The sequence below is a fragment of the Lactuca sativa genome, chromosome 5 (assembly GCF_002870075.4).
Source record: "Lactuca sativa cultivar Salinas chromosome 5, Lsat_Salinas_v11, whole genome shotgun sequence".
Classification (NCBI taxonomy): Eukaryota; Viridiplantae; Streptophyta; class Magnoliopsida; order Asterales; family Asteraceae; genus Lactuca; species Lactuca sativa.
In genome coordinates, this window is record NC_056627.2 from 324,708,723 (window position 1) to 324,733,827 (window position 25,105).

General features: G+C 33.8%; 4 protein-coding genes across 5 annotated transcripts; 2 read left to right on the forward strand and 2 right to left on the reverse strand.

The window, feature by feature from the left end:
- Nucleotides 1–11,493: 11,493 nt before the first annotated feature.
- On the forward strand, nucleotides 11,494–14,038 carry LOC111891771 (bZIP transcription factor 17). The gene is made up of 2 exons (XM_023887834.3): nucleotides 11,494–13,280; nucleotides 13,450–14,038. The coding sequence occupies exons 1-2, from the start codon at nucleotides 11,612–11,614 to the stop codon at nucleotides 13,914–13,916; spliced, it is 2,136 nt and encodes a 711-aa protein (XP_023743602.1). The 5' UTR covers nucleotides 11,494–11,611; the 3' UTR covers nucleotides 13,917–14,038.
- Nucleotides 14,039–14,681: 643 nt separating this feature from the next.
- On the reverse strand, nucleotides 14,682–15,784 carry LOC111891713 (uncharacterized). Its single transcript, XM_023887782.2, has 2 exons — nucleotides 15,415–15,784; nucleotides 14,682–15,307 (listed from the first exon to the last, which is right to left on the reverse strand). The coding sequence occupies exons 1-2, from the start codon at nucleotides 15,751–15,753 to the stop codon at nucleotides 14,921–14,923; spliced, it is 726 nt and encodes a 241-aa protein (XP_023743550.1). The 5' UTR covers nucleotides 15,754–15,784; the 3' UTR covers nucleotides 14,682–14,920.
- Nucleotides 15,785–16,682: 898 nt separating this feature from the next.
- Nucleotides 16,683–17,979, forward strand: LOC111891736 (uncharacterized). 2 transcript variants are annotated; one of them, XM_023887805.3, is made up of 4 exons: nucleotides 16,683–16,838; nucleotides 16,952–17,072; nucleotides 17,171–17,243; nucleotides 17,480–17,979. In XM_023887805.3, the coding sequence occupies exons 1-4, from the start codon at nucleotides 16,823–16,825 to the stop codon at nucleotides 17,804–17,806; spliced, it is 537 nt and encodes a 178-aa protein (XP_023743573.1). In that variant the 5' UTR covers nucleotides 16,683–16,822; the 3' UTR covers nucleotides 17,807–17,979. The 2 variants fall into 2 exon arrangements, with proteins under 2 accessions (XP_023743573.1, XP_023743574.1); XM_023887806.3 differs by having other exon boundaries at nucleotides 17,558–17,979.
- A 22-nt stretch (nucleotides 17,980–18,001) lies between these two features.
- On the reverse strand, nucleotides 18,002–20,173 carry LOC111891735 (uncharacterized). The gene is made up of 8 exons (XM_023887804.3): nucleotides 19,931–20,173; nucleotides 19,481–19,565; nucleotides 19,334–19,402; nucleotides 19,126–19,238; nucleotides 18,825–18,936; nucleotides 18,596–18,739; nucleotides 18,338–18,512; nucleotides 18,002–18,249 (listed from the first exon to the last, which is right to left on the reverse strand). The coding sequence occupies exons 1-8, from the start codon at nucleotides 19,980–19,982 to the stop codon at nucleotides 18,127–18,129; spliced, it is 873 nt and encodes a 290-aa protein (XP_023743572.1). The 5' UTR covers nucleotides 19,983–20,173; the 3' UTR covers nucleotides 18,002–18,126.
- Nucleotides 20,174–25,105: the final 4,932 nt, after the last annotated feature.

Below are 25,105 nucleotides of genomic sequence, written 5' to 3' on the forward strand. Positions count from 1 at the left end.
CTTCCGACTCACTGAGTCCACCTATGACTCACTGCTCTACTCGCCTACTCGAAAAGGGGAAAAATTGGGGACTCGCGACTCGACTCGCCGAGTCCGAAGAACAACTCGTCGAGTCACATACATGCAATCTCTCTACACTCAATTATGCTTGAATCCAGTGCATTCCATTCATAGATCTGGGTTCCTAGGACTCGGTTAACATGTAAAGTTTCCAACTTTACGTGTATATAATCATCAATGGGGATTCTAAGGCTCAAAACACACTAAAAGGGGTAGATCTAGGGCTTTCATACAATATGGCCCTATAAAGGTATTAGATCTAGGCTTCTGGAACTCGAACATGACCAGATCTAGCAGCTATTCAACCCGTTATGATCCTTATACTACTAAAAAGCTTGGAAATGGTTCAAAGATAGCTTTATGGTGTTCTAATGGGGATTTGAGCATAAAACAAAATAGATCTGAATTGTACCTCAAAGAATTCTAGATTAAGTCCTAGATCCTTGCTCTTCACCTTCTCTTTTGGTCTTTCCTTCCTTCTCTTCTTCAATCTTCAAGGAACAAGCACAAGAACACTTCAAATCACAAGGAGAGGGTTAGGGTTCAGTATATGATGCTCTGAGGGTGAAGGAGGCTAACTTGGGGCGCATAAGGGGGGGGGGGTGTTTAAATAGGGTGCAAACCCCTGAAATTAGGGTTTCTTCCAGACTGGTGGACTCGCCGAGTCCAGAATATGGACTCGCCGAGTCGCCAACATAAACGTGCTCCAAATCCCGTCCCTACTCAGCGAGTCTAACCTATGACTCGCCGAGTCCAAGGCTAAAAATGTAAAATACTCAGATAAATCATACATACCAGGAACCAGGTGCTACATTGTTAGTAATGTATTGTATAGTGTCGTTAACACTAATGCAACCAACATTTATTTATTCAAATTAAACAGAGGAGGTGCATGCAATACAGACGTAATACACGAAAATAACCTAGTACCCACCTATTAAATAGAAATAGATATTAAATAAACGGGACATATTTAAAAATATTCCAAGGGGCTTCAAACTGAAATTCATATCCGTCACTTAATGACTTGTACTCCTCCTTAGCAGCTTCCAAGATGACGTCCTCAGTAGCATTTAAACAGGCATCGTCAATTTTGGTATAAAGATCGTTGAATAATAGAACTTCAATTTTCATTTCATACCATCTTGCTAAGATGTCCAGTTCGTCACGATCGTTTGCTGTAGTCATTCGGTTTTCAACATTGAAGCTATTGGTTAAACGAGTCCAAAACATTGGATCGTTCAACTTGCTGGTCTCGTACACATGAATATATGCATGTGTAAGAACCAAGAACTCCTCATTGCTCCATGGTAATGAACTCATATTTAGTGAAATGTTTTTTTTAAATGTTTTTTTTAACTAAAATTCTATTTATAGTAGTTTATACACAATATCATAGTCCAATCTTCTAATTATGTCTGCAATTCATAGTCCAACTTAACTGAAGAACGCAGTGTACTAACTAATAACACAAGAGATCACTGTTCAAGTTGACAAGCCATTGCACCAGGATGACAACACAATACATTGCTACTTGAGTTGACAAGCCATTGCACTGAGAAAATAACGAGTCACTATAAATAGTTGTTCATACCCTTTTTAATTGTATCGCATTAATTTTTCCCCTTGCAACTATGGACTCACCTTTACCATTTAGATGGAGCAACGAAGAGGAGGTCACTTTGGTTCAAGCTTGGATTGTAACTGTAGAGGACGATTTTCCACCAGGTCCGCCAGAAGTTCGCGCTGGATCATTTTGGTCTCGTGTCTGTCATTTGTTTCACCATCAAATGGGGCGTACTCAATATCAAAGAAGAAGAGATGTCAAAGCAAAGTTTATGGATTTGAAAAAAAAGGTCAAGCATTTTCAACGTATTTATAACGAGTTGGATAATGAACATGCAGATATGGATGAAGACATTCTCATACAGGTGGCTTTGGAACTATACCGTTTCGAATCCGATGGTAGAGCGTTTACCCATGGAGATGAATGGAATCTTTTAAAGAATATCCCTCACTTTTAATATGCATGTTGGTTAAGTTGTGTGTTTTTCGTTAGTTTCGTTGCTTGTTTTTGTATGTGTGTTTTGTCAGTACTTAATAAATCTCCCTTACTTTTAATGTATGTTGTTTCCTCAATGACAATTAAAAATGAATTAAGATAACACGTCTATAATCAATTCATTAAAACCTTAACCCATAACTAGTACATAACATAACATAAAATGCAACGTTGTACATAAATAACTAATACATAATATAACATAAAATGCAAACGAGGTACATGAATAACTACTTCTTTTAGGGAGGTAACAGGACCACCCTTTCATTTGGAATTTCCCAGTGCACATGTGATGGTACAAAATTCACCGACTCAGATCCAAATGCAACACGGTACATGGCAGCAGAAAACTTATAATTCAGGTAACAGGACCACCCTTTCATTTGAACCATTTCCTGAATGGCTTCAGACGTACAAGTTCTTAGAGATGCTATAGCGTGGCCACATGGTATACCGCTTTTTTGCCATTTCCCACAACTACATACCCTACGTTCAAATTGTACTTTGTTGGTGGCAAAATTGTTATCGACTTCAAATGTATCCGCATACAAACGTTTTGCCACCCAATTATAAGACTTGTTTACACGCTTTTCAACCTTAATCTCAACATAAGGGGTCACCCCACCAGACAACCTCCCTGCAATATTTGTTAATTTTAAAATAATAATACAAGAAAAAACCAAATATAAGTATAAAGTTACCTGCCACTTCAGCCCGTTCACCATACGTTGTTTGTATCGACGTATTGATTAACTCAATTATCGTTGTTATAGGAAACTCACGTGTGGACGTGGATATAATTTTCAACATTTCAGGGACATCAATCGATTTAACATTGTAACGTACTTTTGGGAAAAATGCTCGTGTCCATTTTAGAAATTGCTATATCGTCAAGCCAGAAAATTGGACTCCTAAGCAAGGTGCAGAAAGTTGGTTTCCTACATGCATTTTGCAACCTTTCCAGACACAAATAAAATCATGAACACTATATGCATTGCATGACTTCCAAAACAACGTTTCGACTTCCGTATCATTATGTCTGACAAAATCTCGTATTTTTCTGGCTATATCTTTAGGACAATATTCATGATACGAATCTGGGTAGACACTCTGAACAGCAAAGTCTATTTTATCACATAGATTGCTTATGAAACCAACCTCTGTATCCTCACCTAAACACTCTTTTAACTTCATCATGAACCATCTCCATGATTCTTCACACTCTAAGGTTCCCAAACCAATTGCTAAGAGTAGGGGTTCATGGTTTCCATCCAAAGCCACTACGAGGTACATTGTTGTCAGATAGTTGCCAATTAAGGGTAAATAACCCACATATATTAACGGTATCATGCACCTAAGGAAGGTACGAATCTGTATAAAAAAACAAACATATATTAGTGATAAGTAAAGATAAACGAGATACATTACCAAGAAATATTATATAACTCAATAAAACAATTATGTTATACCACGCAACCTAAAGCCACAAAACAGAATTGAATGCGGTTGGTATCCGTTTTCTTAATGGATGTGAAGGTATTAGGATTTGTTCTTTGAAGATTATGCAAGAATATTGGTAGCTCAAAAAAGCTTCTTTCGGTGTAAGTACTCATTTTCACACCTAATGAAAGTGTTTTACAATCATCACACAAATCCAATTATAATTATATTGAAATTAGTGTTTCTCTACAGTTCATACTTCATAGTTCAACTTTTTAAATTCATAGTCAAACCAGTTTATTTCATAGTCAAAAATCACTGACCGACAAGACAAGACAAGCCAATGTACTTGTCTGCAGTTCATAGTTCAACTTTTTGAATTCATAGTCAAACAAATTCATTTCATAGTCAAACATCATTGATCGACAAGACAAGACAATGTACTTGTCTGCAGTTCATAGTTCAACTTTTTGAATTCATAGTCAAACCAATTCATTTCATAGTCAAACATCATTGATCGACAAGACAAGACAAGAAGAGACAATGTACTTGTCTGCAGTTCATAGTTCAACTTTTTGAATTCATAGTCAAACAAGTTCATTTCATAGTCAAACATAATTGTTTGTAATAAAATTTCTTCTATAAATGGGTGTAAAGTCATTCCATGAAATTTATCTGAGAAAGTAACTCCTATTTAATAGAAAAAATAAGGCGAATGGCATACTGTAATTGCGGAGGTGAACGTATCGTTAGGATTTCGGGTACATCTAAAAACCCAGGAAGATTGTTTTACGCTTGCCCATATTTAGTATTATGTTCTTAACGCCATTCATATTTACACCCTCATGTTTACATGCCAACAATTCTTATTGTCAATGTTTAAATTTACAGGGACCAAAATGCGGGTTTATCAGTTGGGTTGATGAAGAGAAGGATCAATCATCTATGGTGATAGCTAAAGTAGCTAACTCTAATAAGCTCTTTCAATAAGAAAATAAGAAGTTAAAGATAGCGTTGGTTTGTAGTTGGGTGTTGTTTATGGCAGTTCTTGTTTACAAGTTGTAAGCTTTTTAATATTGTTTTGATAGTTTTGGAGTTGTGAGGTCAATAAATTGTTGTATTTGTTGTTATGTTTAGAACATTGTACTTATAACGTTAAAACAAATGTTGGTGTCAATATAATGTTGTAAGTATTGAGAAGTTATTAGTAGGTCATTAAATTGTTGTAATTGTTGTTATGTTTAAACTTTTGTATTTGTAACGTTAAAACTAAAAATAGACTAATGGTGTACTCGTTTGTAGTTGTAATGTTAAAGCTAAAAATAACCTAATAATCAAATCCAACATTAATTTACATATACAAAAATATAATCCAACTACATAGGACCAAGACTCGACCCCCAATAAATTTTTGTCATCCGTTGGCGAAACTTTAAAGCTGCGTTCCTTGGGTCAATAAGTTCACGTATTGGTTGACCTGAAACTAATTGTTCCATAAACATACAAACAAAAACACCACAATCTCCCAAATGACTACTTTGTTGCGGAACATTTTTTTCATAAATGAATTGCATATTCAATGGAATCTTTGGGATGTTCCTCCGGGCCTAATAGTTAATCTTGTCTAAATAATTTGCCACCCGAGATTCAAATTTGGTAAAGGTTCCATCAGATTTGAATTTTTCATAAGCCACTCTACCGAGACTGTCATAAATATGGACGTCCATTGACGTTAATCGTAGTTCCCCAAATAACGAGTGATTAGGGGATGAATGAATCGGCAATATGACCTGTATAATGATCAGAAAATAAAATTATGTTTTTTATATCACAATCAAAAACATAACGACAATAACGATAATATTTTTTAATATAAACAATTCAGTTTACCATATCGATATCCCACCAAGCAACCATGAAGTTGGGGTACGTAGCAATACTAGCCATAAACGCCCTCCAATCATGCCCTTCTTCCAAAGCATGGCAAACAAAAAAATTTGAAGGCATTATTGTATGTCGGTCGTCATCAAAACATCTCTCCATCAATAGTCTATACCAAATGGTTATATGCTGCACAAAATTATGATACTTTTGTTATTGGCTAAAAAACAAATTACTTTTAAAATAATAAGTTAACAATTATTTTACCGATGACTCCAACCATCCGTCGTGTGTATGCCCAAACAAGGCGCTCCAAAAATCTCTAACTAACACGAAATGAAACAAACGATACTGGACATCATATGAATGAAATAAATAATTGTGGATGAGAACCTCACCGCCTGCTACACAAGGTTGCAGGCGCAACACGAAGAAGTCGTGAACAACAGCAAAAGCTGGAGGAGGAACGGGGCTTGTTGATTTGATATCAACCTTCTTTTTTGCTCTTCTTTTTTGCTTCGATGTCGTGTGCAACTAAAAACAATATTCAGATGTTTAAATATCTATCTTTCAAATAATTCACATAAACATAAAATTCTATTATTACGATATAAGTTTATAAATTAAACGAATACCTCGGTGTAAGGAGGGCACAAATACTGTGATGGTTTTCGAGTCCTCGGTTTATCGGGTGTAACTTCTTTACCATCAAAACCATAAGCATCATAATAATCTACATTTCTCGTAATTATTACTTCATCTTCCTATGACACCTAATTTAATAAACAATAATCTCTAATTAAAAAAATGTTTCAATCTACTAAAAACAAAATTAAAGTAAATGTAAGTATAAGAACCTCTTTAGCTTCATTATAATCATTTACATCAAACACATCATCATCAAATTTGTTCCCCGCATTGTCATTCCTCTCCTCCAACTCTTACATTAAAAATAACACATTATACTTATTAACGAAAGACACATAAAAAATTAATTATTAAAATCGTAAATATAATATCTATAACAACATTATCATCTTCAATATCACCAAAAATATTTTCAGTTGTATTATTTTTATTCATCACTTCATCTTGTACAACATACATTTTCAAATATAAAATATGAACACAAATATTCATATATGTTAATAAAATAAAAAAATAATGTAGCGTGTAACTAACCCGTTCATCAAATTTTGTTTGGAATACTGCAGGCTCCTAAAAACTGATGTTATTCCATAAATCTTCATTATTCACTTCTTCAACAAAAACCTCTCTAGGTTTTCGGTTCGTAAACACATACTAGACGAAGATTCGTCTTGTCTCCTAAAATGGTCCCGTACTGAGGATGGAACTGATTTCTGTTCACCATATACATACTCTTGAAATGACATATAATAACAAGATGTCATCTCACCATCACTCGGTAACATGTTTTATCTTGGTGGTTGTCTCTCCTAAAAAATTGAACATATTAAAAATGCGTATAAAAGTATAATAATGAAGTTTATTAATAATAAAAAAATATTTATAAACCTGTATCTTTGAGAAAATCTTGTTCACATCAACCCATTTCAATTTTTTTGTCCCACTCCATCATTTCATCCGAGGCATGTCTCTAATTTTTCTCAATACAAATTCACATGCACGAAGAGCCAGGAGCATCTCATATATCCATATCTATAATTTTTACAATTATATTAATAAAAGTTAAAATTAAAATAACAAACATAACAATAAAACCATTTAAATATAAGTAAATTTTTATACCCTAATTGGAGCCGTAAATCCTGAGACGGTGTATTTTAAAGTTTGACGACGCTCAGGAAGTGATAAATATTTATTTATCTTGTTCCATGTATCATCAAGGTCATCATACGTAAAATCTCATAGATAGCTACCCCAAGCGAAACTAACAAAACAAAAAAAATTTAGTTATAATATAAATTAACATTAATAATATAAAACTTTCAAAGTAAACAAAAAATACCTGTCCAGACATCCAAATTCTCAGCAAAAAAAAAAAAAACCAATCTTATGGCATCCGATCATTTATTTCTTTTCCCAAAAAACATTCACACAAAATGTATATCAAACACTCTAACTGCATCGGCGTCGTCAACTTCTAATAATGGTTGATTTAAAATAAAACTTTTCAGGTCGCCGATTTTCACCGAATTATTTGTATAGTTCGGAAATAGCCGCTCACGCAATAAACATCTTTTTTTACTACTAACTATTTTTTCTGACACTTTTTCCCGATGTTTTTTGGATACTCCCCAAAATTGAAGCCGGTTATCAAACAAAACTTTTCTGACCCATATACCATTTTCGTATCGCCTACTCTAAAATATAACTGTTTTATTCCATCTGGAGATAAAACAGCGTCCGACCGTATCTGATAAAGGAACATTTTGTGGAACAACAATCCGTCCCCTTGTAAACGAGGGACGTCCAACAAATAACTAAATATGGTATCTCTAAATATATCACGTCTGACACCATCTAACACTTCAAATACTTCTCATATATTAGACCATGATCCTTTTAAGTTTACAATTGCTTTCACATTGAAATTAGTATAATCATGCTGCACAAAACACAATGACATATTAGAAAACTAAACAAATATTTCATTTTAAAATATATGATTATTAAATGCAATAATAACATAAACAATAATAATAATGCAAATACAAATATTTAATAAATAATTTATATATTTACGCTAAAAAACAGTAACATACTATAACAATTTTTCAACTTAAACGACAACTATATAAACAATTTTCCAAGTTATACGACAAATATACAAACAATTTTTATCTTTCTAATTTTATAAAATAACATTTTCTAACCATATAAACAAACAAATTTTCAACTAAAACGACAACTAAATTAACAATTTTCTAAGTTATACGACAAATATACAAATAATTTTTAACTTTCAAATTATATAAAACAACATGTTCTAACCATACTATAAATTTTTTCTACTAAAACAACAAATATATACAAATTTTCAAGTTATATGACAAATATACAAACGACTATTTTACACATATTATAAAATTTTCTAACCATACTATAAATTTTTTTATACTTCACCAACAAATATATACAAATTTTCAACTTATTCGACAAATATACAAACGACTATTCTACATATATTGTAAACATTATTTTAACAATTTTTTCAATTTATAAAAACAATTATACGATAAGAATATATAATTTTTCAAGTTATACAACAGCTGTACAAACGACAAAATAACATATTCTAACCATGCTATATCAACTTATCAACTTAAACCACTAACCAAAACATATTTTAAACATTATTCTAACAACTTATTTAACTAATAACTTAAAAAAATTAGTATATTCTAACCGTTTTACTAAATGTACAACTACCCGATGCACACTCTACGCAGTCTCTACTTATACATTCATACAACCACTAACAAAATAACATTTAAACTTCAAGTTTACTAATAACAAATATTAAAACTATCAAATACAACAAAATTACCTTATCACAAACAATATAATTTCATTTTTTTATACTAACTAATACAATAAATAATAAAATAATAAAGATATATACTAAATAAATGTTAATTAAAACATAAAAAGAGTTCAAATCTAACCATAGTTGCGGGATTGTTGAAATAATCCTCTATTTTTTTCAAAAAACCGTCAAAAGGAATCCCAGAGAGAGAGAGAGAGAGAGAGAGAGAGAGAGAGAGAGAGAGAGAGAGAGAGAGAGAGAGTTTTTTCTATATTGAAGAGTGAAAAATGAAGAAAAAAAAACGCTTTTATAGACTTTTCCCCTGAAAATCCCATATGAACAGTACAAATCGCAGATGGAAAGCAAAAATCGCAGATGGGGTTTTTCCATCTGTGAATTTAATGGTTATTTTTTCAATTTTTATTTTTTTTGGTTAGATTTATAAGGTAATTAGTGTATTTGGCTAATTTTGTCATTTTCTCTATAACTTATGGATCACTTAAGAGCTTTTATTATGATCTATGAAACATATATTATCAATTTTTTTATTATAAATATTTTATTAAGAGATTTTTAAAATAATATTTATATATTGGGATAAAATCATACGACTAATCTAATCATATTTAATAATTAACTAGAGGGGAAGCCTTTGCTCCGCAAAGGGTGTAGGTTATTTTTAGGTGTTGTTTGTTTTTTTGAAGAAAAAATTCTTGAATTTTGTGGACCACCTTTATAAACTGTGACAGAAAAGATGGACCAAACGACTGCAGACTGTAATAAAAACGTGTTTACTTTTTAACAATCTGTATGCTGCTGCAGATATTAAAAAAATTTAAACTGACTTTATATAACAAAAATAGTTTTTTAATACCGAAAATTTAATAATATATGACATTTTAGCAAAAGTTTATGATATTTCAGCAAAAAAAAATAATGATATTTCAGCAAGAAAATACCATTATTCAATATAAAAAACGAAAACAAATCATTTTGCAAGAATAAACCAAAAAAAAAAAACGAAAAAAGGTAAAACAAGAATTCAACAAGATTTCAATAATGTATAATCAAGATTCATTAAGATTTCAACAATAAAAAAATATTAGAAAAAGTTAGAAGATGCAATACAAATGTTGTGCTAAACAGAATACGTGTAGATGTTTTTTTTATTCCGAAAACTTCTAAAAAAATAAACAACTACGAGATGAAAAATGTTGCGCGTGTGCTATGTCGCGCATCAATAAGAGGCCTGAAAATGTTTTTTTTATAAAAAAAAACAGCATCTTAGTGTTTGTTTTTAAGATGTCTATTTTGGCTATTTTATAGATATTATCAAATATTCTCTTCCACATCATGATCTCCATTTGTCAGCCTACATCACGAAAAGAATAAATGTATAAATTTTTAACAAACTTTTTGTATAACTTTTTTTTATAAAATTCAAACCTTATCAGAAGGATGTTTTATTGCCGCTTTCCGACATGACCTCTAGACTTCTGATGCATCAGCAATGGAGTCAAGTCCCTTGATGTTTTTTCATGGATGGTCCAGATAAAAGGTAAAGATTTAAAGGGTTAATGCAAAAGGTTGTATAATTAAATTTATTATGTTTATAACAAAATCTAGGTATCATAAAAAAATATAATAATACTAATGTAAAGTTTTCCAAACTTTTTGCCTCAAATTACATTAGAAATAAAAAAGTTCTAAGGATTCTGATAGAATTGACACTCCAATGAATAGAATCTCAATTCAAAATTCCATAGGAATCAACAAAACTAAATGCAACAAAGTAGGAACATATTTTCACTATTTGTTTTTCATGACATTTTACTTTTGAAAATAACTAAAAGTATTTTGCTATTTGTTGAATTTAACTCCGCAAACCTCATTTGAAAACTGAAAAAAATCATTTATAGTTCATACCAATGTTCAAGTTGCAAGTTCCAAGTCTTTGACTAGCATGGCGTGTGAGTTTATTTACCAAATCAAGAAAAAACAAGAGAAATATAAAAAACTTACCTGGTTATGTCTTTGTAACGAACATCAAGGAACAATTTAGCTTGATGGCTGAACCGCTCCGGCCATTAGAAGTTTATAACATTAGACGAAATATCGATGTAGAGAATGACAAATTCTGGTGTTATCGGAAGATTTTTAATTAGAAGAACTACATTCATTAAATAAATTAAAAAAAATATCATTGTATAAATAAAGCTAAAACTTCATATTATTCCAAAAGGGAGATGCAATTGAGATAAAATCCAAACATGTTAGAAACAACAGCATTTTTCTTATTTTTAACCTTACAAAAATGAAACATTCTATAAACTTTTCCATCTCAGTTTTTTATCCCTTGATATTTGGTACATCACTTAAGAACTTTTATTATGATCTATGAACCATATATTATTAATTTTTTATTTTTGTTATAAATATTTTATTCAGTGATTTTTAAAATAATATTTTATATTCGGATAAAATCACAAGACTAGTCTATTCATATTTAATAATTAATGGATCTCTTTGTTTTAGTGCGTGGAACGCTCTTTGTAAATGCGTAGAACCGAGTAACGTCATTCAAACGGAAACTTTTAATGCCTAACAAATCTCTCTCAAGACTCTAGAGTCTTCGTCTCCGACGAAAAACCCTAACAATGGCCGAAGAAGTGCAGGCCGTCGCCGATCCGTTAGCCTCTCTACCAATTCCCCCTCTCAGCTCCTCCATATTCTCCGATGACCTCACATTACCCGACGATTTTCTACCCTACGACGATGGAGACTTCGACATCACCTTTGACGATTTACACCTCCCTTCAGACACCGAAGACTTTTTCAACTCCGCCTTCAATCCTACTAATCCGATTGATCTATCATCTTCTGATCCTGAATTCAATGACTTCGTGTCTGACCCCGAAACCGTCGTTGCGGAGTCCGGTAATTTGTCGGAACATCAAGGATCGGATGTTTCTGGATTTCTTAACATTCCGTCACCGGATAATTCCGGTAAAGATTTTCTTGGGGAAACTGTCATGGTTTTGGATAGTCTGTCTCCGGAATCGAGAACTGAGAATCCGGTTTCGTCTCAGGGTTCCGGAAATTGCGGCTCCGCCGGATCGGATGCCGCTATGAATTGTCCGTCACCTGATTCTGGCAATTCCGTTGTTGATCAGAAGGTGAAACGGGAATCAGGTAGTAATTTCATGTTAAAGAGAAAGAAAGAGACGCCTGAGGGGAACTCGGAATCCAGGACAATCAAGTACCAAAGGTCAAATGGAACTTCGACAACGACTGAGAATTCGAATGAAATTGACGGAAAAGACGAGAAGAAGAAGGCGAGGCTGATAAGGAACCGGGAGAGCGCACAACTTTCACGACAGAGGAAGAAACATTATGTCGAGGAGTTAGAGGATAAGGTCAGGGCAATGCATTCAACTATCCAAGATTTGAATGCTAGAATAACTTACTTTGCAGCAGAGAACGCAACTTTAAGGCAACAAATGGTTGCAGGCGGTGGCGGTGTTGTATGCCCGCCTCCTGTAATGTACCCACCACACCCTGCAATGCCGCCTATGGGATATCCTTGGATGCCATGTCCACCTTATGTAGTCAAATCACAGGGTTCTCAGGTACCATTAGTTCCAATTCCCAGATTGAAACCCCAACAACCTACATCATCACAGAAATCCAAGAAGGTTGAAGTGAAGAAAACTGAAGCTACAACCAAAACAAAAACCAAAACCAAAAAGGTTGCTAGCATTAGCTTCCTCGGGTTATTGCTATTTATCGTCCTCTTCGGTGGGTTAGTTCCAATTATGAATGTGAAATTCAGTGGAGTAACAGATGGTGGCTTTTCTGGTGTATCTAAAGATTATATGTTCTACGAACAGCAGCAGCAACCAGGGAGGGTGTTGATGGGTGATGATCATGTTAATGGGACTAACCATAGAACAGGTATAACTAATGGAAGAGCACATGAACATAACGCCAGTGAGCCTCTCGTTGCATCTCTTTATGTCCCAAGAAACGATAAGCTTGTGAAAATCGATGGGAATTTGATAATCCATTCTGTTCTAGCAAGCGAGAAAGCCATGGCTTCAATGGAAGAACAAGGAATGACTAAAAAGGAGGATACTGGTTTGGCAGTTGCTCTAGATTTAGTCCCTGCTATCTCCATTCCAAAAGCGGGAAGAAACAGTGGAAGACAACCACATATTTACAGGTCTTCAAGCGATCATCAAAGGATTCTCTCATCAGACAAAGAGAAGTTGAAGTCAAAACATGCTGATGGAAAACTGCAACAATGGTTTCGTGAAGGTCTTGCTGGTAAATCTTTCTCAATTTTGTATCACTATAACACCTTCATCAAACACATATTCTTGCTTACTTCTGTTTCTTTGATCCATTGTTTTTAGTCATCCTCTGTTAGATCTTAATCATTGCTATAATTGGGTGGATGTTTCATAATTCAAATATATATTTTTTTGTTACACAGGGCCTATGTTAAGTTCTGGTATGTGCACTGAAGTATTTCAGTTCGATGTCTCGGTGGCTTCTGCTTCCGGAGCTTTAGTTTCGGCGACATCCACCGCCAATATCACCGCCGAAGACCGCCATAACTCCACCTACATTACCAACGTGAAAAACCGGCGGATCCTCCACAGCCTCCCGATTCCCCTTTCGGCAACCACCACCACCACCAACATCACAAAAGAACAAGTGGCGGGAAACAGCTCAAAGCATGAAGAACATCACAAGAACAATTCGGTTTCATCGATGGTGGTTTCGGTGTTGTTTGACCCTCGGGAGGGCGGCGATGGTGGTGGTGATGTGGAGGGGATGATGGGTGGGGCCAAGTCGTTTTCGAGGATATTTGTTGTTGTTTTATTAGACAGTGTTAAGTATGTGACCTACTCTTGCATGCTTCCACTTAAGGGAGCTAGTCATTTAGTAACAGCATAAGGGCTTTTTGTAGATAGAGTAAGAGTAGAAACAAGACTTGTGGTTTGTGAACTGAACTTATATCATGCCCAAGAAAGGCATCTAAATCTAATTAACAAAAATCTAATAATGTTTTATTTGCTTGTTTTTGTTGCAAACTGTTATTAGATTGAACAAGTAATTGATTTAAAATGGGATGTATGTATTTTCGTGAAGAATTGGATATTCTTGGTTTGGGTTGGTATCAGAATCAATTAGGTGAAGTTGTAACAAGAAGAAGGTAGCGATGGTGTTTAACACGTCTTTTTGTGGGGATATCTTGTTTTGTATTGATAAATATTTAGTGCAAGATTTTGTAAATTCGAATCTGTTTTATAAAGTAATGGGATTTTAAAGGAGTTAGTGAGTGGGGATGTATATAATAATTGCATATAGGGTAAGATAGAAGTTGGTGGGTATGCCACATGGATTGAATTGTTTGCTACTCAAATGGATCTTGATTCCATCCAACATAACATTTTGGAGAAAGTCAAAAGGATAAGTGTTTTGGAATAGGTTAGTTAAAGAATAAGTTAAAAGGCACACAAGAGGACGTGGCTATTGGTTTTCTGTTTTGGACTAAAAGGGTTAAAAATAAAAGGGAGTTTGGTCTAAAAGCTGAATTTACTGCTACTGTAAATCAAGCCTTAATTTGTTGATAATCAAGATCCAATTTCCATTTCTGATAATATCTTGTTTTCCACAGGAAAACAAAGCAATTCAATATCAAACTATTTTTCAGAGAAGTGCATGAGGAAGATTAGTCTTTCATTTTCTGGTTCTACAAACTCGTGAATGAAAGAAACATATTTATTTTACCAATATAAAGAAAGTGTCTTGCGTTGAACTCACTTTTTTTAGATGACGCAAGTTCACATTCCTTATTAACAGTAAGCCACGAACCCACAATCATTTACAAATAAATTAAAAGCGGGTTAATTAATTAATCTCAATTACGCATACAACTTCAATACAAAGCTGAAAGCTTATACATAAGAAGCACCATTGGTGTTAGTAAGTCCCATGAGATGAAGAAATGCAAGAGCTTCCTGTGGTGTTAGTTCCACCTGAACCTGACCCTCACTTGGGCCCTGCTGAGCCGTTGGTGCAGCCTGTTGAGGCTTCGGTGCACCCTGCCCCTGATCAGACTCTGTATCCGACCCATCATCCATCTGATACAGACCCATTTTTACCTCAGCTGTCGCACACAACGTATGAACACCATAGTTTGCACATACACCACATTCATACGACCAATGCTTACAATCCAACGACTTTCTACATATCTTGCACACTTGGTTTGTTGCATTTTGATCTTGGGTTCGATTGCTAACGTTAAGAAGTAGCTCATGTGGATGAGCCTTATGTGTTACCTGTATGTATACACACAACACAAACACACTTAATTAACAATTTGCTCTTTTTCCATTATAACGAAGGAACCTAATTGAATGAAAAGGCGATTGAAACTTGAAAGTACCTTTGGGGGGAGGAAAGCACAATTGACATGGAGATCGACTTCACATAACGCACAACAATATGAAAACCTTGTTCCCGTGGTTCCACAGGCGTTACATAAGAAGCAATTTGAAGGGTAAGTTGGGTATGGGCTAAGAATGAGAGGATGAGGTGTGTGAAAAGGGTGTCGTATGTATCGAGTAGCGTTTCCACAATGCTCGTGAAGAAAAAATTTGCAGTGCCAACAAGCGTAAATGGTTTTATCACAGAATTTGTCGCAGCCAGAGCAACGCAGCTGTTGCCCTGGCTGCACTTGGTACATCGAGAGGTTGTGCTCATGGTTGAAATGCTTGTATTCCATTGCTTTTAGATCTCTTTCTATTGTGAAAATTGAAAATTGAAATGTATATGGAGATGGTTTTCTAATTTGGTATAGACCAAGTCAAAGTCAACTATGGCAAGTGGAGATTATGTTAAAAAGTCAACTCTATGGGTTCTTTTTTTGACTTTTGAGGTAATCATGTTATCTGTATCAAATGTTAGGATTGCAAACGGGTCGGATCGAATACAAGTATTTGATTCGTGGGCTTGGGGTGTAAATGAGGTGTTGACCTTTAGAGGTGATAGGTGGATTTTGACTTGGGACGTTGACTTTAAAAGGGATCAATGAGTTGTGTAGTTTTTTTGTCTTTCTAACTATCTACAGAATTTTAGTTAGGCATATCATCTTCAAAGCCATTGATTTTAACAATTCAGATAAAATTAAAAATTCACGTCTATACGACTTGCAAGCCATGTCATCTTTTTGAAACAAGTTATACATCATCTAAAAGATTGAGGTCACATACACAATAGTAATCCATTAAATCGGTTAAATCTGTTTCGAGTTCCTTTTTCTTTTGAAATGAATGAAATTACAAAACAATTCAAGTATTTTATGAGTCTAAGCTTTTTTTATGAAGGAATTTTCTTCCGGAATAAATCGGTATTAGCCCTTGTTTTCTTGCATACAAAATCGAAAATAATATTTTAATATATTAAATATTTGTAAAACTCATAAGAAATGGACAAAAAATTGGTCAATATATTAAATATTTTTTAGCCATCCTAAATTTTTTCCATTTGTTATCCAGTACTGGGTCCATTTGCTGCATGTGAAAGTTTAGGTGGTGTGAAAAATGCAATTTATTAAACTAGAGGACCTAATTGTGTAATATATTAGAAAGAACATGGGCCAATCCGTACTATTCTTTCCTTCAATGAGTCAATCAGTGTTCAACTTTTCCTTGCCATTAAGATTAGAAATGCAAGTATACCCTTCTTCGTTAGCAAGAATCATTATATAAATCCAATATTATTCATATATATCATACACACAATTCAATTCAATTCTTTCAACTTAGTTAAACCTTTGCAAGAAGCCTAAAAACATGGGACAAACTTTTGGTATCTTTCTCTTTCCAAATTTAATTTTTCTGTCTGTTTGTATATGATTTCCCTTCATTGATTTCCTTCTGTCTTCACACACATACATATAATTAATCATGATTTTGTTATAGGAAAAGAGGAAAATAAAGATATTGGTCCTTTGGTGGGGAAATGCTATGACAAATATTTTGCAGATCCAACCAAGAAATGGAACTCAGCTGAGTTTTATCATGCAGTTTGTGAGACAGTCGAGTAATTTTCGCATTCTATGTTTATCAAATATTAATGTTGTTTTTTTTTTAAGGTTTAAAGTGCTTTTATGCAATACTTACATTATGCTGATTTGACAGAGAAATGAACAAGATGCTTGGGAGCACACAGTTTCATGTCCCAAAGAGTTCTACCCTTGAACAAGCCTACAACGTAAGTTTTGTATCTTTTTATTCGAATAAAAACATCTGATAATTACACGTTTATAATTTAATAATACAAATCATAATAAATTCATAACATAAATCATGAGTAACAATCGACACTATTAACATCTTCTCAGTCAAGTTGTTCATCTCCAATGTCTCTTTGTTCTAAAATTAATGAATTGAAGTTAAATCGTGAATGTGGCTCTTGTGAGTTAAATGTGATACAAGAATGCAATCCAGATGTGTTATTTTGGGGAAATAAATGTGATACAAATCTTGATGAGATCTTTGGAATGGAATCATGGGAATGAATTGCAGAAGCACCATAAAGGAAAAGAGAAGTCCTTGAGCAAGGACGAGTTTCAGAAGATCTTGCAGGATATAATCCTGGATTCCGGAGTTACCGGAATGGGAATCAAAGACATACTCCTCTTCATCTTCGGAATCCCAGTCATCACCACATTTATCAAACAGCGCGCAGCTCCAAATGCCGTTCCGAATGACGTATTCATTCCGGCCGTCACTTCCGCAAGTGTATTCCTCCTTGCAAAACTTAACAAGATATGATCACCGGAATCGGAATCACAACAACTGTGTCATTGTCATATTCATATCATGTTGTTATTTGGTTGATTCTTTTGAGGGGTTTTTAGTATTGTCACACATAATGAATGCAAAAAGACTTGTAATTTTTACATAAACTTTACATTAATGGAAACGATTTACGAGAGTTATCAAAAGCTAATGTTAGTTTCAATCATATGGAATCAGAAACGTCATTTTATTGACAAGAAACAAAACGAGAGAGAGAGAGAGAGACACGGTTCAAATGTAGGAAAAACAAGGTTCGGAATCACATATTGCAATGAATCCACCACCGGAATCAGTTATTCTGACTTTGCCACTGCGGATGCGTAGCTCACACTGCTGTCTCTCATGCTTTTGCAATGACTTGACTGCTCGTATCGAAGAAACTTTATCTTAATCTTTGTTGAGCAGTTCTTCGACATCTACTTGTCAACAAAGTGATTTATTTGTAAAAGGACTTTATATGCATAAAACTAAACAAGGGCAAATTAGTAAAATGTTAGGACTTACATGAAGAAATACACTGATGGGATGACGTCCACAAATTGTATTATCAGTCTCTAACAAGTAGTGTTTAAATTCATCAGGATCTCCGGTTTCTATAATTTCCATTCCCATCTTGTCCAATGCCTCAATAGATTTATGAATAGCCCCATGTTTCTTGTCATAGTGCATGTAATTGAACCTATATAAATGATAAAAATAATTTATATGAATTTTTATAGACATTTTATATAATTAAAGAAAAGGAAAATGATCTTAACATACCGAGAACCCCAGTGACAAAAATCTGATGAAACTGAAAAGAAATTTTTCGGGTCATCAATATATTTGGAGAGCAATCGTCCATACATTGCTTCATTTTCTGTGCTTACAGCCCCAACCATAATAGGAACAACTTTAACCGAATGGCTGGAATCATGCAAACCGGAATCGGAATGTTATAAGTCGGAATAAGAACTTTGATTTAAAAAAAAAAAAAAAAACCAAGACTTACCCACGAAATACTTTGGCAAGATACGGTAAGTGCATTTCCATGCTATGTTCAGCCTCATCAACTTCAATATCCATCATGTCAAATTTTCCAGTAGCTTTTAGCTCTTCAATGACTGTGATTTCAACAAAATTTAGGAGACATTTGTCAGGTTAATGTGGCTGATACGTACATAATGTATGTATCAGCCACATTTGTATACATACTGTGTATGTATCATCAGGTACAATGTGTCTACACATTGTACCTGATACATTACTTATATTGTATCTGGCACATAAATGTGTCAGATACAATAGGATACCTTCAAGATCTATAGGGAGGTCGCCTATTGGTGTCTTGTAAATTGTTGCTCTTGAAAGAGCACATTTAGGGGTGTAATGGTGATGAGAAGGACCAAGAAGAAATATACGAGTACTGAAAAATGTAAACATCTACATAATTAGAGACAAATATAACAAAAAAAAAATGGATGTGTGTATGAATGTATAATTTGGGGGAATGAGGTTTACATGTTAGTTGGATCAATGTTTCCAAATGCAAAAGCAGCTGCACGTCCAGAATAAGAATAACCTGCATGTCTAGTGGATAAAATGACAAATGTATTAGAAAATTCAATGGAAAATATGAGAAAGATTGAAAATGGAGATTTTACTTACGGAGCAATTACACCTCTGACATCTGGAGATTTGGGCAAACCACATTCCCTAAGCCATCCATCAAGCTCTGCTTCTAATGTTTGAGCTGATGAACATAAAATCATCAGAATTTCTCAATTTATTGTATTTGGTGCAAACTCAGAATCATCTAATTGCTCCTTAATCACAGACAGTATAGTGTAAAACTTTGATTATTCATATATTTTTCAACAACCGTATCGTTAATACTTCAAAAAGCAGCAATCTTAATCACTCATGAGTCATGACACGAAAAGGGATAATCGGGAACAAAAATCGCACACTTCCTACCAACTGAAACCTTCAATCAGTCAAGATAAACTCTGTATCTCGATCAAACCCACAAAATTTAGCAAGATATGAAACTGATGATCAAATTGGTTTTCAATTAATGGGAATGCATATGAAACTTGAGGATTATACGGGACTTACAATTACTGGAGTACCATGAACCTGCGTGCGATGCTCTCCTGATGTTCTCCATAAATTAGAAACCCTAGTACAAAGATTCTCTCAGTGCCGAGTTCCGTATATCAAAATTCTAGAACAGGTTTGATTGATAAAGTAAATAGCACAAGATTCCAACTTATATAGCACAACCGATCGAACACGGAACACTTCGCTTGATTATATTCTTACATATCAGTTTCCCTGAACAAATTAAATTGCAGAATACCCCTTGGCTAATTGGCTTTTGGTAAGTCGAGCACAATAGTTTGGTTTTTCTTTTTCTTTGTTTTTTTCCTTGTAGTTTTTTTAGGTTAATGATCTAGAATGGTAACGAAGTTTGACTTTTGTCTATTTTTAAGTAATCATATTTTTTCGTACACATTTGATCAATAAATTTATTTGATGTGTTCATAATAGGGTAATATTATCCGTAATTACCTGTGATATTACCCTATTATAAACAAGTTTACTAATCAAACGTGTATAAAAAACATGATTATTAAATGTAAACAAAAACCAATGTGTTACCTAAAAAACTATTTTAGATTGTGTGCGTTTTAGAGGTTTGTGTATTTTATTTTTTGTATTTACGTTTGTTAGGCTACACCTAAGAATCTGATGATTATAAAACTCTTTTTAACTTGTATCATGTTGCAGCGTGACATCACACTGCCAAATCTTTTAGTATCAACGTGAAGTGTTTTTTATGCTTCTAGGATCTGATATGTAATCTTAGTGATTAGGATTGTATCTTTGTATATTTATATATATCCTTGATTTACGGGATTTCCATTATTATCGTTTTTACCTAGTATATATGTTATGCTAGGGTTAACCTTATTGTAAGCCGCTTTGTGTATTATCTCTTTGTGAGAGTTATTGAAAACCCTTAATCAGAATAAGTTTATAATTAAGCTTTATGAATTCTTGTCGCTATTGTTTGTTTTTTTGTCTTACAGTCCAACCACGTTGTTAGTATGTTTCTGTGAGTGATAATGTTAGGTTTATTGATATAACCTAAACAACATGAAAACAATGTTTGTCAACACAGCATGGCAACATCACATGATAACTTTATATGGTAGCACAACCTACCCCTGACTAACTGGTCCTGAATCGGGCTAGTCTAAGGTTGTACTACTATGCAATATTATATAAATCTAATTGTTGTATTTTGAATATGCAAATAACTTTTCATAGGAATGTAGAAATGTTGTATTTATAGGCAACGGGGAGGATTCTATACCAAATCCTACGTTGATCATGATGTTGTGAGATGCTTGTAAAATAGGAGATGGATACTAAAAAATGGCACAAACTGTGAATGCACATAATAAGTGTAAAAAGCTCCATATTTGCCCTCTACGTCTGCACCTTGTTTAGCAAACATGATATGGGCAGCGAGAGGTCCGGAAATTGTTATGAAATTATGATGTAATTATTCATTGCTTCTTAATTGTTGTAAGCAGAAACATAATAGAGAATGAAACACAAGTAGAAATTTATGATTTTTTTAATACCTGATTATTGTTAAATGCAAAGAACAATTCACCGCGTGTAACTTTTCTTTTATTATATACAATAACAATTCATTGTGTATGCATGATCTAGTTTTTTAATATAATTTTTTTTGGGTGAAGAAATGTATCACTAAAAGCATGAAAATAGTATTTGTACTAGCAACTATATTAGTGGCACAAAAAATGCCACTAAAACACAATAGTGTTTTAGTGGAATATTAAAAAAAGTGACACTAAAACTCCATAAGTCTGCAACGACACAACCAAAAAGTGCTACTAAAGGCCTTTAGTGGCAGCGCTTCTAGTGGCACCTTTTTTGTGCTGCCGATTCCTAAAGTTGCTTTTAGTGACACTTTTTTGGTTTTTAGTGGCACTTTTTCTATGACATTAAATGTCATTTTATTCGTAAATGATTCTACCATAAGACCACAACCAAACAAGGAACATGAAATAAGACTAAATCAATCATTCTAAGTCTATATAGTCTTAACCGTGTACAATTCTAAAACATACACTTATAAATTAACGTTGTTAATCTAGACTCCAAGTAGCACATAACAAACAATTCCCTGGGCTATAAGGTATCACGGCTATCAGACAATTCCATCATGTAATTCCTGAAGGGATCCTTAGCCCTATTCTGATGGGTTTTATAGATAGCAACTATATACAATGCGAAAAACAATTAACAATTAATAGGGTACATTTATCCTATAAAAGATCTATGACATACGGCTAGATAACAACATACAATGAACAACTAAACTATCATAACCATAGTGTAAATCAAAAATTACAAAGTTTAGGTTACATACCTTTTGATTTTTTATAGCAAACAAATCAAACTAGTTAATCCTTGTAGTTATGAAGCTTGGAAAGACTAGCACCAAAGAGGTGATGCCTGTAATGGTTTGTACCCAAACCTTAGCAACAAGAACACAAGAGGAGAGAGGATGGTATAGCAAAATTTCAGCACTGGAAGGCTTGAGAGCATGGACGAAACTAATGACCCTTAAGGTCCTATTTATAGGCGACGAAGAATCATTGGATAACACTCAATTGAATATAATAGTAATATTTCAAAATAGGCAATTATCCAAATCATTTACTGTTGGATTAGTGTCTAAGTCCATAACTATTTTGGTATGTACTTGACCCGATGATGCATGGTCCTTTTGGGTTGCCTTCACCAAAGCAACTTGATAGGATGAATTATGGAGAGAAAGGATTAAATAGGATTTATTAATATATTATGAGAATAATATATTAAAGGAGAAATCATATTGTTTAATTAATATTAGTCAATAATTAATTGGTAATTAGTTTTGTGACTAAAAGAGATTAATTAAACTTAAGGGACTGGAATTGTAATTATAAGATAATTGCAATTTGGGTCATGGATTGCCTTTTATTATAAGGTGGACGAATTCTATGGGGGAAGCCCATATAAAATCGTCCAAGGCTTTAAGAAAGGGCTCCATGGGTTGCTTAGGGCTTAAGCATCCAAATTAGGGTTTCCTTGTTAGATAGCCCTAATTGCCTCACTATATATAGATCCTTTAAGGACCAAAAACGTGGACAAGCATCTTGCTAGGGTTTTCACACGGTTTTGGTAGCCTCTATCCTCTCTTTCCTCTTCATCCTCTTGCTTATGGTGTTTGTGAGCCATTAGAGGAGTGACACTTGTGACTCTAAGCCTTCCAAAGTCAATTCAAGGAGGAATTGGGATTGTTATTACTACATAGCAATCAAGGTAATATCTTAAACCTAATTATATGTTAATATCAATTTCCATATGCTAGAATTAGGGTTTATAGCCTTGGATAACTTGCATGTACAATAGAGAAACCTAGATCCAAGCATTAGGGTTTGTATGAGCACATAGGATGTTCTTAGGACCATAACCCATCAGTGGTATCAGAGCCTAGACTGGTTTCAATTGTATTGATGCATTACATGTTCAAAAAATTCGATTTTTGATCTTCTGGAGGCTGGACTCGCCGAGTCCATAGCTGAACTCGCCGAGTCCATGCAGACTCGACGAGTCCAAGCTTGACTCGTCAACTCGACGAGTCAACTCGTCAGATGGGGATATCTTCGTGATTTCTTGCTGTTTTTGCTTATGGATAGTTACCTTATCATATTAGATCAATATAAATCCGATTTTATGATATATTTGACTATATTCTTGATCTAATTGAAGATATTTATCATTTAATAAGATAATTATTTCCTTATGTGATAATTGATTAATTATTTTGACTAAATTGATAAATTGTTTTGCAAGAAATCATTAAATAAATCAAATATGGATAATTATGTGATTAATTGTTAATTTAGATTATTTGTTATTTGATCCTTGTTGTTATGAAAAGTTTCATATTTTCCCCTTAGGTTTTATAGTTTAAATTTGAACCCAAAAGTTTTGTTGCTTTGAAATTTAAATAGTTAAAACCCTAATGTTTTGAAAAAGGTTTCAAAACTTGCCCTCAAGTTTTGAATTTAAATTTTGATTAAATGGTTTAATTTTGATGTATATTTAAATTCTAAACCCTAATGTGTTGAAATGTTTCAAAACTTGCCCTCAAGTTTTGGAATTTAAAAGTTGATTAAAAGTTTAATTAGGAATGTTAAATTCTAAAACTCTAGTATAGTTTTGAAAAAGTTCAAATCACACCCTTATGGTTTTATTAATTAATTAAGGTGTATAATTAAAAGAAGTTTAATAAATCCATAAAAGTTTTGGTTTACAATTTAATTGAATTAAAAGTATAATTGTTAAATTTAACCACCTAATATTTTAAAAGTGTAAAATACACCCTATACTATATATAACATTAAAAGTCTAACATTATATATATATGTATGACTAAAAGTCAGTCTTACCGTTAGTAGGCCTCATTCACGAAGCTGGTCTATAAGGGGTGTTTAAGGAAATTGCCTATAAAATGGCAATTGAATGGGTATCCACTCTCACTCACCGCACTCTTGACTAGTGGAGGGTCGTTAGCCGAACGGGTAGGATAGGAAGAAACCATCCATTATAAGTATAATGAATTATTAAAGTAACTAAATGTTTTCATAAAATTCCCAATCTTAGTTACTTAGGCAAAAGTGAATTGATGCAATTCCATGAAATTACACTTTGTGCCCTTGCGAAGACGTTAGTGGAGCGTGTGTGGTTTACCGGCACACTAAATGGTTCTAAGCAAAGGTAGCAAAGGGTGACTCAATGTTTGTCATGGTTCGGTGGAGCGTGTGTGGTTTACCGGCACATCGAATAGGTGACTGTAACATGTGAGGGCACCATGTAAGTTTGCATGGTTATTCACACCCGCTTTGTGATCCTCGGCATCCCAGTCACAAACTAGAGGGGCATATCGAGATTTAAACATGCCATTAAAATGTTCAATGAATCTCAAAGGATCTAGGAGTTTTCATAGATTTAAAACTTAAATTTCCTTTTCGTTTTTTGTGGTGGAAATTAGTGAATCGTCATTCACTTACCTTCAAATATTCTGCAATTAGGGTTACGACATCCCTCTCCCGAGTTGTAGAATATTGTGTTGGGTCCTAGCCTTAGTATCTCATTTGGGTGATTTGCTAAGGACTCAATCAATCAACTAACTTGAATTCG